The sequence below is a fragment of the Eurosta solidaginis genome, chromosome 2, assembly GCF_040869045.1.
Source record: "Eurosta solidaginis isolate ZX-2024a chromosome 2, ASM4086904v1, whole genome shotgun sequence".
NCBI lineage: Eukaryota > Metazoa > Arthropoda > Insecta > Diptera > Tephritidae > Eurosta > Eurosta solidaginis.
The window spans coordinates 63,212,264-63,228,500 of NC_090320.1; the positions used below are offsets into that span (position 1 = coordinate 63,212,264).

At 35.7% G+C, this 16,237-nt stretch overlaps 1 protein-coding gene across 14 annotated transcripts in view; it reads left to right on the forward strand.

Moving 5' to 3' along the window:
- Positions 1-13,008, forward strand: part of osp (outspread) — a 418,306-nt gene extending 405,298 nt beyond the window's left edge. For 13 of the 14 annotated variants that reach the window (XM_067765574.1, XM_067765584.1, XM_067765576.1 and 10 more), the window contains one exon: positions 8,977-13,008. In XM_067765574.1, the coding sequence (XP_067621675.1) occupies positions 8,977-10,289 (1,313 nt within the window). In that variant the 3' untranslated portion in view covers positions 10,290-13,008. The remainder of the gene's footprint in view (positions 1-8,976) is intronic. The other variant, XM_067765587.1, reaches the window with a different exon arrangement.
- Positions 13,009-16,237: the final 3,229 nt, after the last annotated feature.

The window sequence follows — 16,237 nt, forward strand, 5'->3', positions numbered from 1 at the left end:
TACTGCTCTGCGTCGGCTGAAAAGAAATAAAGATACATAAGATAGTCACACTTGTGTCTGTATATCTCGTGCAATGCGTAGTTTCACCAGGGTTAACTCCTAATAATCGTCGCGAACACAATTCCTTTAAATCATTTGTGGCTCCTTGGCGGCCACGCACAAAGGCGACTTACGGTTGCTATTAATGGTCTTTTAATACTCATGACTCTCGTGGTACAGGGCGCCTCCAGTTGTTTCGGCTGTTTTTAAGAGATATTCCCGATGTGCGAACAATAGCAATCCCGACCACCAGTCTCTACCACGCCTCCTGACCTTCACACCATATACCAGCACAGAAGCTATAGGACTGCGTCTTCGAACTCATACCTAGACTAGAAGCTCTAGGTGTAGCTCGAAAGACTTTCCAACGGATGCTTTTTTTGCGCTATGCTGCCGAGCTACACCAGAGAAACAAACACCTTGAAACGTTAGGGAGTGACTATTCGGTCAAAGATGCCGCCCTCGAAATCATACGCAGTCTAAGTGAATGTCATTGCGTAATGGGTGAAAATCGTATAATCTTCGGCGCATCTACATAATTAAAATTTTACAAGGACCCTGGATTAAATTTTTGAAATGTAGACCAAAATCAAAACGATATTTTAGAATGAAAGTCGACCGATTTTAAGTTGAAAGATGCTAACTTCTGTTTTCCGGCCTTATGATATAAGAGCTCATTATGGATGACCGCGTAGCTTCAGTTTTCAGACAAGTTCGACTGTCCACTACGTTAGGGTAGTAGAACACACGGTCCTTAGTTCGACTGTCTTGGGAAAGCTTTTCCTTCACCACTTTGAGTGTTCTTGCGAAAGACAAAGCCTCACCTGGTAAATATCTGTGCCTACATATTCACATTTGTAAAAGGAGCCGTAACGTGTAGGTGATATTTAAACTTGGTTGATAGGCTATAATCAATGTGATTCACTCCAAGGGACTAGTTTTGGATAGGGCCGCCAACTTTAGGAAATCTCAAACCGGGAGACTGGGGTGTTGAAGGATTAAGTGTGAAAATCAAAATTAATATTTCAGACCCTATTGTATAGTTTCGCAAATAGACAACAGATGTTTGAATGTAAGCCCAGGTGATTTTTCAAACCCTTACACGTACATATATCCTCAATTTAAGTATGAGGTAAGCATCATTTCAAAGGAGTGTGTATGCCCCTATTTTGCGCCGCTGATTTCGCTTATTCTTTCAGCCAATCGCAATATAAATTTTTTTAAATCGGCACCTTTTTTGGTTAATTTGCTTTTTTTAGCAACTTGAGGACAATTTGAAAACATGTTCGCCTTGGGTCATTTTATTTGAATTCATTGTTCATTATTAATTTTTTGAAAAAAAATATGCAAAGTGAGCATATAAATTTATTAGATATATAACTTTTCTCTTAGTGTTTTGTTTTAATAACTTGGTGAATTGGGTGATGCAAAGTCCGCGTTAAGCTGACATCGAAAGCGCCTGTTTTTATACCTTTCATGAAAATGAAATGGTATATTAATTTCGTCACGAAACCGAAAATTGTAAGTCCTTAAAGGAAAATAGATAGACCCACCATTAAGTATACCGAAATAATCAGGTTGAAGTGCTGAGTTGATTTAGCCATGTCCGTCTGTCCGTCTGTCTGTTTGTATGCAAACTAGTCCCTCAATTTTTGAGATATCTTGATAAAATTTGGTGAGCGGGTGTATTTGGGTGTCCGATTAGACATTTGTCGGAACCGACCGGATCGGACCACTATAGCATATATCCTCCATACAACCGATTTTTCAGAAAAAGAGGATTTTTGTAATATCTTACCCAATTTAACAGATTGAAGCTTCAAAATTCACCATATACTTTCGTATATTGCACATATTGTTGCCTGAAAAAATTGATGAGATCGGTCGTATATATAGTATATATCCCCCACAACCGATTGTTCAGATAAGGAACTTTTCGTAATTACTGCCCCATTTTAAGAGCTATAGGCTTCAAATTTCAACGAATGCTTAGGTATATAGCATATATTGTTGTCTGAAAAAATCATAAAGATCGGTGGTATATATAGTATATATATGGTGGTATATATAGTATATATATATAGTATATATATATAGTATATATATATATATATATATTTTCGCAAATTTTAGCCCCATTTTAGCAGCTAGAAGCTTCAAATTTCACCGAATACTTACGTATATAGCATATATTGTTGTCTGAAAAAATCATAGAGATCGGTTGTATATATAGTATATATCTCATACAACCGATTGTTCAGATAAGAAACTTTTCGCAATTTCTACCCCATTTCAACAGCCATAAGCTTCAAATTTCACCGATTGCTTACGTATATAGCATATATTGTTGTCTGCAAAATTAATCATAGAGATTGGTTGTATATATAGTATATATCTCATACAACCGATTGTTCAGATAAGAAACTTTTCGCAATTTCTACCCCATTTTAACAGCTATAAGCTTCAAATTTCACCGATTGCTTACGTATATAGCACATATTGTTGTCTGAAAAAATCATAGAGATCGGTTGTATATATAGTATATATCTCATACAACCGATTGTTCAGATAAGAAACTTTTCGCAATTTCTACCCCATTTCAACAGCCATAAGCTTCAAATTTCACCGATTGCTTACGTATATAGCATATATTGTTGTCTGCAAAATTAATCATAGAGATTGGTTGTATATATAGTATATATCTCATACAACCGATTGTTCAGATAAGAAACTTTTCGCAATTTCTACCCCATTTTAACAGCTAGAAGCTTCAAATTTCACCAAATGCTTAAGTATATAGCATATATTGTTGTCTGAAAAAATCATAGAGATCGGTTGTATATATAGTATATATCTCATACAACCGATTGTTCAGATAAGAAACTTTGCGCAATTTCTGCCCCGTTTTAACAGCTAGAAGCTTCAAATTTCACAAAATGCTTACGTATATAGCATATATTGTTGTCTGAAAATATCATAGAGATCGGTGGAATATATATTATATACTTCATATAAACTCTCATTTTTGCCCCTTTTTTACGGCTAGAAGCTTCAAAATTGATCAAATTTCATCAAATAGTTACGTTTACGTCATATATTTTTGAAATACGTGATTCGTAGTCATAGTTTTTACATGCAGACCACAAAAAACGTGAAGCTTTGCATCCTCACACAGATTACCTACCTATTTTTTATTTTATATTTATCTTAAAAATCGTTTAGATATGTTCAAATTTCACTAAATGCTTACGTGTATAGCATATATTGTTGTCTGAGAAAATCATATATACCGGTGGTATATATAGTATATATCCCATACAACCGATTGTTCAGATAAGAAACTTTGCGCAATTTCTTCACCATTTTAACAGCTAGAAGCTTCAACTTTCACCAAATGCTTACGTGTATAGCATATATTGTTGTCTGAAAAAATCATTGAGATCGATGGTGTATATAGTATATATCTCATACAACCGATTGTTCAGTTAAGAAACTTTGCGCAATTTCTGCCCCTTTTTAACAGCTAGACGCTTCAAATTTCACCATATGCTTACGTATATAGCATATATTGTTGTCTGAAAAAATCATAGAGATCGGTGGTATATATATTATATACTTCATATAAACTGTCATTTTTGCCCATTTTTTACGGCTAGAAGCTTCAAAATTCATCAAATTTCATCTAATAGTTACGTTTACGTCATATATTTTTGAAATACGTGATTCGTAGTCATAGTTTTTACATGCAGACCACAAAAAACGTGAAGCTTTGCATCCTCACACAGATTACCTACCTATTTTTTATTTTATATTTATCTTAAAAATTGTTTAGATATGTTCAAATTTCACTAAATGCTTACGTGTATAGCATATATTGTTGTCTGAGAAAATCATAGATACCGGTGGTATATATAGTATATATCCCATACAACCGATTGTTCAGATAAGAAACTTTGCGCAATTTCTTCCCCATTTTAACAGCTAGAAGCTTCAAATTTCACCAAATGCTTACGTGTATAGCATATATTGTTGTCTGAAAAAATCATAGAGATCGGTGGTATATATATTATATACCCCATATAAACTCAATTTTTGCCCCCTTTTTACGGCTAGAAGCTTCAAAATTCATCAAATTTCATCAAATAGTTACGTTTACGTCATATATTGTTGAAATACGTGATTCGCAGTCATAGTTTTTACACGCAGACCACAAAAAACCAGAAACTTTGCATCCTCACACAAAGTACCTACCTGTTTTTTATTTTATATTTATCTTAAAAATCGTTAAGGTATGCAGATCTGTTCACTATATATTTCTTATCTTATACATCCGATTATTTGGAGATTACGAACGGGATAAGATTATTGTTCAGCCCCATTCATGAAAGGTATGAAGTCTCCGGCACAGCCGAAGACAGTCCCGTTCTTACTTGTTTTAAATAACTTTTGAACAGTCAGAAATATTTAAATTTCGCAATTAGTTTCTTATAAATGGCAGTGATGCACATCATTTGACACCACTTTCGACCATATCCGACCAATTTTCGACATGAACAATAAATGGCCTAAACAGTTTTAAACGAGTAGAAAATATAGTAACGCGCCGGACGCCGCAGCCGCCGCCGCCGCCGCCGAGCCGATATTTTTGACATTCGGCGGCGGCGTGCGAAAAACGACCCTAATCGGCGGCGGCGTTTATCTGCGGCGTAAATCTCTACTCCGAGTGTATTTCTGCCATGAAATGCTCTCAGTGAAAACTCAGATGCCGTTCGGAGTCGTCATAAAACAAGTAGGTCCCGTCCCGCCAATTTGTAAGAAAAATTAAAAAGGAGCACGACGCAAATTGGAAGAGAAGCTCGGCCTAAAATCTTTTCGGAGGTTATCGCGCCTTACATTTATTTATTTATATGGCAACATAGGTACTTTCATACAAAGCTGTCGCAACAACTTTTTTTGTTCTTTTAACTACTAAAACGGTCAATTACGAATCAACGATTTGTGCGCAGTTGATTCAACACCTTCTTGCGATAGATAACAAGTAAGGAAGGCTAAGTTCGGGTGTAACCGAACATTACATACCCAGTTGAGAGCTATGGAGACAAAATAAGGAAAATCACCATGTAGGAAAATGAACCTAGGGTAACCCTGGAATGTGGTTGTATGACATGTGTATCAAATGGAAGGTATTAAAGAGTATTTTAAGAGAGAGTAGGCCATAGTTTTATGGATGGACGCCATTTAGGGATATCGCCATAAAGGTGGACCAGGGCTGACTCTAGAATGTGTTTGTACGATATGGGTATCAAATGAAAGGTGATAATGAGTATTTTAAAAGGGAATGGGCTTTAGTTCTATAGGTGAACGCCTTTTCGAGAAATCCCCATAAAGGTGGACCAGGGGTGACTCTAGAATATGTTTGTACGATATGGGTATCAAATGAAAGCTGTTAATGAGTATTTTGAAAAGGAGTGATCCTTAGTTCCCTAGGTGGACGCCGTTTCGAGATATCGCCATAAAGGTGGACCAGGGTGTCTCTAGTTGTACGATATGGGAATCAAATGAAAGGTGTTACTGAGCATTTTAAGAGGGAGTGGGCATTAGGTCTATAGGTGGACGCCTTTTGGAAATGTCGCCATTAGGGTGGGCCAGGGGTGACTCTAGAATGTGCTTGTACGATATGGGTATCAAACGAAAGGTGTTACTGAGCATTTTAAGAGGGAGTGGGCATTAGGTCCATAGGTGGACGCCTTTTCGAGATATCGCCATTAGGGTGGGCCAGGGGTGACTCTGGAATGTGTTTGTACGATATGGGTATCAAATGAAAGGTGGTAATGAGTATTTTAAAAGGGAGCAATCCTTAGTTCTATAGGTGGACGCCTTTTCGAGATATCGCCATAAAGGTGGACCAAGGGTGACTCTAGAATGTTTTTTCGATATGGGTATCAAACGAAAGGTGTTACTGAGCATTTTAAGAGGGAGTGGGCACTAGGTCTATAGGTGGACGCCTTTTCGAGATATCGCCATTAGGGTGGGCCAGGGGTGACTCTAGAATGTTTGTACGATATGGGTATCAAACGAAAGGTGTTACTGAGCATTTAAAGAGAAAGTGGGCATTAGGTCTATAGGTGGGCGCCTTTTCGAGATATCGCCATTAGGGTGGGCCAGGGTGACTCTAGAATGTGTTTGTACGATATGGGTATCAAATGAAAGGTGGTAATGAGTATTTTAAAAGGGAGTAATCCTCAGTTCTATAGGTGGACGCCTTTTCGAGATACCGCCATAAAGGTTGACCAAGGGTGACTCTAGAATGTTTGTACGATATGGGTATCAAACGAAAGGTGTTACTGAGCATTTTAAGAGGGAGTGGGCATTAGGTATATAGGTGGACGCCTTTTCGAGATATCGCCATTAGGGTGGGCCAGGGGTGACTCTAGAATGTTTGTACGATATGGGTATCAAACGAAAGGTGTTACTGAGCATTTTAAGAGGGAGTGGGCATTAGGTCTATAGGTGGACGCCTTTTCGAGATATCGCCATTAGGGTGGGCCAGGGGTGACTCTAGAATGTTTGTACGATATGGGTATCAAAGGAAAGGTGTTACTGAGCATTTTAAGAGGGAGTGGACATTAGGTCTATAGGTGGACGCCTTTTCGAGATATCGCCATTAGGGTGGGCCAGGGGTGACTCTAGAATGTTTTTAAGATATGGGTATCAAACGAAAGGTGTTACTGAGCATTTTAAGAGGGAGTGGGCATTAGGTCTATAGGTGCACGCCTTTTAGAGATATCGCCATTAGGGTGGACCAGGGTTGACTCTAGAATGTGTTTGTACGATATGGATATCAAATTAAAGGTATTGATGAGGGTTTTAAAAGCGAGTGGCCCTTAGATGTATATGTGAAGGCGTTCTCGCGATATCGACCAAATGTGGATCAGGTGATCCAGAAAATCATCTGTCGGGTACTGCTAATTTATTTATATATTCAATAGCACTAACAGTATTCCTGCTAAGATTCCAAGGGCTGTTGATTTCGCCTTGTAGAACTATTTCATTTTCTTCTACTTAATATGGTAGGTGTCACACCCATTTTACAAAGTTTTTTCCAAAGTTATATTTTGCGTCAATAAACCAATCCAATTACCATGTTTCATCCCTTTTTTCGTATTTGGTATAGAATTATGGCAATTTTTTAATTTTTCGTAATTTTCGATATCGATAAAGTGGGCGTGGTTATGGTCGGATTTCGGCCATTTTTTATACCAAGATAAAGTGAGTTCAGATAAGTACGTGGGCTAAGTTCAGTAAAGATATATCGGTTTTTGCTCAAGTTATTGTGTTAACGGCCGAGCGGAAGGAGAGACGGTGGACTGTGTATAAAAACTGGGCGTGGCTTCCACCGATTTCGCCCATTTTCACAGAGAACAGTTAACGTCATAGAATCTATGCTCCTACCAAATTTCAAAAGGATTGGTAAATTTTTGTTCGACTTATGGCATTAAAAGTATTCTAGACACACTAAATGAAAATGGGCGGAGCCACGCCCATTTTGAAATTTTCTTTTATTTTTGTATTTTGTTGCATCATATCATTACTGGAGTTGAATTTTGACTTAATTTACTTATATACAGTAAAGATATTAAATTTTTTGTTAAAATTTGAATTTAAAAAAAATTTTTTTTAAAAAGTGGGCGTGTTCTTCATCCAATTTTGCTAATTTTTATTTAGCGCATATATAGTAATAGTAGTAACGTTCCTGCCAAATTTCATCATGATATCTTCAACGACTGCCAAATTACAGCTTGCAAAACTTTTAACTTACCTTCTTGTAAAAGTGGGCGGTGCCACGCCCATTGTCCAAAATCTTACTAATTTTCTATTCTGCGTCATAACGTCAACCCATCTACCAAGTTTCATCGCTTTAACCGCCTTTGGCAATGAATTATCGCATTTTTTTGGTTTTTCGAAATTTTCGATATCGAAAAAGTGGGCGTGGTTATAGTCCGATATCGTTCATTTTAAATAGCGATCTGAGATGAGTGCTCAGGAACCTACATACCAAATTTCATCAAGATACCTCAAAATTTACTCAAGTTATCGTGTTAACGGACGGACGGACGGACGGACGGACGGACGGACATGGCTCAATCAAATTTTTTCTGGATCCTGATTATTTTGATATATGGAAGTCTATATCTATCTCGATTCCTTTATATATGTACAACCAACCGTTATCCAATCAAACTTAATATACTCTGTGAGCTCTGCTCAACTGAGTATAAAAATTGACAGAAATTTCGGTTGAATTGACCCGTATTTGATAGGTTTTTTATTTACATCTCTCATCCATCTGCATCGCATTGTCGCTGTTTACATTTATATCTGTTGTTTATGTAAGGTCATATGTGCTCTTTATTTCTCTTTACGTATTTATGTATCCCTTTACATATTTATGTAATGTTATATGCGCCCTTAGCTGCTGTTTAGATCTATGTATGTGTGGCTGTTTTCCATTTCAACTGCTTGTCTTGCTGTTCTTGTCGGACAGCATTTATTTACGAGCCGAGCGAGTGACATGTCGAAACTGATATTATTCGCCCAAATGCGTTCATTGTATACTTTAGGTGCGAACTTGCTACACAGAGATTGTTGAACAATAGGTTAAACAAAACTTTGAGGCAAAGTAACAAACAAGTTCTATGTAAATCGGCACTTAATTTTCAGAAATTCGATATAATTTATCAATTGCTTTCAACACCTTAAATTTACCTTAATTAATAATATGTAATATATTGTCATTTCTTGGCTGTCATTTCATGGCTTCATCTAACAACTAATCACTAAAATGTTAAACATATGTACCTGCATATCTAATATTAATTTTTGCAAACATATTAATATTTACAATTTTTTATCTTTTTCTACCTTTGTACAAAATAGGTTTAAAATCTTCCACATTCGGCAAGAAATTGAGAACAACCAAATGCATGACCAGTGTTGCCAGCATGCCGCAAACAGCAAGCGCTGTTACTACAACAGCCAAATCGTCACCAACATCATCCAACAATGCGACAGCAACAGCTGACAACGAAATGCTGGAAAACTCTGCAACAACAATAGAATTCTTAAAAGCTAGCCCAATTGAGGGTTCAAAGCACGCGGAGCCACGTGAATTATGCGAAAACCAAATTTGGCAAAAAGTAGAGCAACAAGTAAATTATAAAAAGCAACAAGAACAAAATGTTCGAAGTTCAATGCAACAACAACATAATAAGGAACAAGTGTTAGGTGCTGATTCAAAAGCGAATGTTGCAGCAACAATAAACACTTGCAATAGTCACAATACAGATATAGCAAGAACAAGCAATTTAATTACAACAGTAGATATAAATCCATTACATAATCCATTTACATCAACAACATTAACAATAACAAAACCAGTGGAACAACCAAAGATTTCTAGTGCTAATAAAACTATTTATAAACATAATTATAACAATAATAATAATAGTAACCCTACGATAAGCAATATTAATCCAAATCAAAGTAATAATAATCTAAATAGTATAAGTGCACTTGCGTATAGCAACAATAACAACAATGGCGGCTTAACCAACAACATAGAGATGACAAAGTTTTTGGATAGTAATCTAGAATCAGTGAATACTGCACCAACAACAGCAACTACAGTATTTGATTTGCCCACAACAACAAGAAATGAAGCAAACAAATTTAAGCTCGGCCATATGTGTGTAGCCGAACGTAATGCCATCAATTTAAATAGTTTTACCGATTTCGTGCGTAAAACAACAGCAGCAACTGCGCGTAATGTCAGCGATACGGCAGCAACAACAACAGCAAACGTCAAATCGAAATTCCATCGCAAACCCGATTATAGTGACGATGGTGATGAAAGCGATAATGGTGATGATGTTGGTGATGATGATAGGCGACAGCGAAAACAACAACAGCAGCAGAAGCATCAATGTAATATCAGTTTCGGCAGCAATTGTAAAAACACCCAGATACAAGCATACATCCCAACAAAAACAACAACAACAGCAGCATTGGATAGGCGTTCGCTCGAAAACAAACCATTTTGTTCACCCACTTCCGGTACGAGCGGAAGTGTTGTTGTTGAGCATACGATGTTGAATACACCAACGAAAACAGTGTTGCCACATAATCCGACGTCTAAGAGACCGACAACTGCAATTAAAAATCATTTGCGTAGATTCGAGTTTGAGATTTAGCAACTTATTGTGCATATTTGCATAGCTACAATAATCATATAACATATGTTTTTAATAACTTTATAACTACTGATATTAAAAAAAGGATACTTCATATACAACACAATTAAAATAAATTTCAAAAATTATATAAATTTATGAATATACCAAAAATTAAGAAACATTTAAAAAATTTTAATATTAACGTTGCAACCGTAAACACTTCCAGTTTTGCCAAAATCATATACATGCGGATATAGGGATATTGTACATACTCCTAGCACTACTTGAATAACACACCATTTTGATCCTAAGTTAGTCACTGTTAAAAATGTTAATTAAATATTCATTCCCCTGAAACTAGGGGCGGCAGAGATCAATTTACCAACAAAAACTCATTTTGTTCGATGAAGAGTATTGAATATAAGCCGACCATATATTGCTAAGCATGAATATGTATTGTGGCGAATCTTAAAGGAGTTCTCGTTAATTCGGTGCCTTCTGTTATCCTTCGAATCACTAAACTGTCGAACAAGTAAAAGGAAATTTTTTTGTATGTATAATGCTCTTTATTAATAGCACTACTATGGTAGTAAATCTTCATAGCTTAGTGTTTACGCGTACTTTACTTATAGCGTGTTAAAATCAAACTGATTCTCCATCACTTAGACTGAGCCGCTTTTATTATCTCCGTTTGTCTCGTTTATCTATTTCTCCCAGGGTCTAGACTTTTCGCGAACAGCCTTCTCGATTCGTTGCTTATTTACTTCTGTCATACCTCTGCTTCTCATATTCAGTGTTGCATTATATGTGTATGAGTAATATTCACTCTTTATTACTGTGTTCATCTCTGCATCTCATATTCCTTTTGCCTTCCATGTATATGTGTATATATGGCTGAGTTTATTGCTGTGTAGATGTATGTGTGGTTGCTGTCTTTTTCATTATTTATTACTAGCGGCATAGTGACGTACCGAAACTGCTAATATTAGCCACAGTATGTTCAAGAGGAAAAAAAATTAAAACGTTATTTTACATTTGAGATTTTAGATGCCAATTAAGTGAGCGTGGTTATCTTCAATCTTCATTTGATTAAGTTCTCAAATACGCTTTGATAGCGCTAGAGAGATCACAGCACATGACCGGAATGGAATCGAAATGACTACACTTCAAATTAGGAATAGCAACGTTCGCTCCGTTTTGTGGCAGTAGAGAGCCTGGCCCATCACACCGAATATCCTGGTTGATTTGGCAAACACTACGAGGGGATTTATGCTATCAAAAGGCTCTCTGTGAAAACTAAACTGCCTTGCAGGTGACTTTTGGAGTCGGCATGAAAAATGTATGTATCGTCCTGCCTTCTTGTAAGGCTTGTCCTAAACACAATTTCTGAAATCCGAGAGAAAGAGCATCTACGTTTCAAGCAGCGCACTACTTACTTGCTTTTGCCTCCAAGTCTTTTGGATATCCGTTTAGTGGTCTTCAAAGGGAGAAAAGTCGAAAACCAGACAGGATGCGTCGTAAACGGGTTTCTAATGGATTTCATTAGAAGTATCTGAGTGAAAAGATGTACTGCTACCGGGGTGCGCTCTCAAGTAGTGCTAGGAAAGCACGTACAACCCCAGCCTCTGCAATGACATAATGTCATGCCTGGGGGCTTGAACGCCCGTTTTTCACCTAGATAAGGCAGGTACGACCACAGGTGCGTGTTTCGTCCACAGGCGTGAAGTTTAACCGCTCCGGCGATATGTGTGCTAAAGATTCAGCCTGATCAACACCGCCAATGCTCAAAAGAAGCCATTTCCTAAATATCAAATTTGATAATATCCAGTGGTATCCAGAAACCAGAACAACAGAAAGACACATTTCATAGAAAAAAATTAATTTTATTCTAAAAAAGTTATGGGGTAAATAAATATTTAAAAAAATGTCGTTCTTTATAATTTGAGCAGCTTTAGCTCTGAGCTGACAAAATCGCCATAAATACAAATAATGAAGCGTAATATTTACCACACTATTATCGAAAAATTTACTTAACAAAGGCCAGGTCGTTGATTCAAATAGAACTTCGAAAGAAAATTTTAATATGTATACACATATGTACATATATAATAAAAAAAATAAAACAATTAATCCATTTTTTGCTATTCAAAATCTTGGGTATCAAGGCAGTTAATTTTTGTTTTGTTGTCTGTATATTATGCATATGAGAAAAAAAATTAATATAATATGAATATATGTATATGTATGTATTTTATTTGAAATATTAATATACGTAAAAACTATATGCATGCACATACATATGTATATAAATTTATATATTATTTAAAATTTAAATTTCTTCATAAAAATTCTACACAATTTATGTTATTATTTAATTTGTACAAATTACGTACCATATATTTTTCTTAAGTTTATAATAACAAAATTCTACAAGCAACCCAAAAATATACAAAATGTTCAAGTAAATACGCAAAATGAATAACAAAATTGAACATGAAAGATATGTAGTAATTAAAAAAAACATAAACATATATTTATGTACACATATATTTTTTGTTTCTTTAAACATTGTATTAATTTTATATTATATAGTGTATGTAATTATCCCTTTAATCTCTATTTCTTTACACATATGTTAAACTGAACACCATTTTTCCAATATAACTAAAACATATACATATATGTATGAATTTATCGAAAGTTTATAAATACATAAATAAAGATTAATTTATGAAAATTGTTTGACACATTCTTTGTTTTATTTTTACTGGAGGTTAACATGATTTAGGCCCGGTTTTTCAGTAGTTGGTTGCTTAAACTCTAGTCAGATTTAAACTCCAGTTAAACTACTCTGACGTTTTTCAGTCACAGTTTAAGGCCGCCTTTGGGGTTGGCTTTTTTGTCGGCAACATTGGTTTTTTATTTTCTAAATAATGTGTAAATACGACAACAACTGGATTTTGCTTACCCAACAAACATTTAAAAGATATTTCTTCAGCGAAATACATATATATCTAGTTCCGGAGGTGATATCCAACTTCATTCTCCAATCACTATCCAATTGGGAAATTTTGTAAAATTTATAGCTCTCGAGTTGATCTCCAACCTCATTAGCATTTTCAAATTATTATCCAACTTTTGAGAGATTTTGAGAAATGTACAATTCTCAAATGAATATTGGACATGTTTCTCCAGTTGATATCCTACATTGGATATCGAGTTGAGGTTAAGTTGAAAAAAAATCTCCAAGGTGGTACTACCAAAGCCAACAGCTGGTTATTGTTAAAAATAAACAACTGATTTATAACAGTAATGAAGCGTAATTTATCAAAAATAAATTATATAGCGCATATTCATAGTCAAAATAAAATAGGTATTAAAATTCGTTGCAGCTTTTTGACATCATTTTCTATGAGCTATCTGTCAAGACAGCTGCAACTAAATTTATTTCATTCATTCATTAATTTTATTTTCATGTAAATACTGTAGTATTGGAATCTTATACTTGAGTCCAGTCAAAGAACAACATGTTGGGAACGATCATTTTTTCAACTTAAGGAATAGCACTTTTCGCTTTATAAAAAATTCCTTCTTTTGCTGAGTACACTATGATTCTCAAGTTTAGCCACTCTTTCGTATCAACTCTTGAAATTTTAGAAGTATGTCTAGTAATCAACATGAGCTCTAATGGTACTCAAGCCCAAATGCTTGTTGGGTATATTCGACGACATTTCGAACGAACGCAAATCACCGATAAGTTAGCTAGAGTTTAGCCCTACCAGATCGGCCGCTTACGCTCAGCTTAAACTTCAGTTAAAGTAGACTGAAAACCTTTTTTGGTTGAGCCGAGCCTGGCACTGTACGTCCACTCTCACGAAAGAACAAGAACGGAATTGTAAAGATGACTTCTTGCCAGCACACACAACGAATGAATGTGGAACGATTTACTAACTTTTTTAACAACATTTGACAACGGTAACGGGATTTATTTATAACAAAACTATTTTTCTCTAGCTTATTATTTTAGTCTACGACCCTTTTAAACACAATTTATATACTACTACTAGCTATATTTCCTGCTATAAGGAAAATATGTGCACCCAATCTTAGTCTATCCCTCAATTTTTCTTCGAGTTATGGGTCCCGAAACACAGAAAATTACTTAGACAAGAAAGGGGCGGTGCCACGTCAATTTTCAAAAAATTGAATTTTTTGCTTTTTCTTGTTATAATTTCACTTGGTAAATGAAACACCATTGATATAAAGCTTTTTTATGCAAAGATGTAGCTTATTTTATTCATCCACGACCCTTTTAAAAATATTTTATATAAAAGTGGGCGTGATTCTTTACCGATTTTGATTATCTTCACTCAGTCTATGTAATTTGGCAAGGATAGTGTCTCTGCCAAATTTCAACGGAATATGTTTGTTAAACTTCGAAATTTTCTTCATCTAAATGTGGGTTTTTTGGAATTTATGTTTTGGTCTTAAAACGAATCCACCTAAAAATTTCATTAGCCTAACGGTATTCGTTTTTGAATTATCTCATTTTTCTAAATTTTCGATATCGAAAAGGTATGTTATCGTCCGATTTTGCTCTTTTCAATACCAATCTATTCTGGGTCCAGATAAGCCCGTATACCGAATTTGGTAAAGTGCTCAGTGCTCTTCTCTTTTATCTCCATGCCAACACGGTTTTATTCGTCAAAGGGCAATCAGTACAAACTTGCTAGTATTTACCTCTATAGTTATTTAAGGATTTTTAGCGAACAAGCAAACGGATGTCATCCACACTGATTTCAGCAAAGCATTCAATACCGTCAACCATGAGTTACTTATTCATAAGCTTGATTTACTAAGCTTTCCGTTTCATCTATTAATGTGGCTGAAAAGCTATCTTTCAAACCGGGCCCAGAAAGTGCTGTTCAAGTCCAATCTCTCGGAATCGTTCGAAATTTCCTCCGGTGTACCTCAGGGAAGTCATTTAGGCCCTTTGCTCATAAATGACTTGCCACAGATAATGTTACATTCCCATACTATAATGTATGCGGATGACGTAAAACTTTGCTACACTTACTGTGCTATCCATTTGAGTTCCTTGGATCTTCTTCAGGCTGATTTGGACTCGTTCCAATGTTTACTTAAATTGCTCTAAATGTAAAGTGAAGCCAGTTTTGAAACCCTTTGTAATAGATGGCACCCCTTTGGAGCGTATATCTATTACAAATGACCTAGATGTCAACCCGTGCCACTGGGACCACTGTAAAGCCTGGTTTAACGACCCAGAGCGTGTTTAGCACCAAAACAAGACCTAGACCTCATTGAAAATCTATTGAAATATGAAAGCAATGACAAAGAAATATCAGAAAAAGGAATTAACAAAATGATAAATCACCTTTGGTATCTTAGCCCTAAACTTATTGTCCTGACATTGTTTGACCCGGCAGTGCAAAACACCGTAAAGAGCCAAATAGCGACAAAAATCTTAACAAAGCAAGCAATTTTTTTATTACATATAAAATATTATTAACAGTATCGCCTTTAATTTGATGTATGACACGGCCAAATAGCTTTAGCCGTTCCAGAGATATGGGTCGCCGAAGTCGCCAAAAAATCGAGGTTTTTAAAACTTTCGAGGCCCCAGTGGCACGGGTTAACATCTTCCAATTGTGCTTAAACTTTGGCAATCTTAAAATCTAACAAACTTAAACATTTTAGGCGGGTGCTTCCAAAAAAAATTCGACATCGATTTTTTAAAACCTCTACTTATTCATGCCGTATGTCGAACATTTGTCCCTATATAAGTATTTATGGAATCGTTTTTATATTTGGAATATTATTTATATACCTATTTGGAATATTCGAACCTCGTGACGAAATTGCAAACGAAAGTGTTCTGAATATTCTAAATTAACGGTTTATTTGGAACGATTTAATGATTACTGAAAAGGAAACGAGATTTTCAA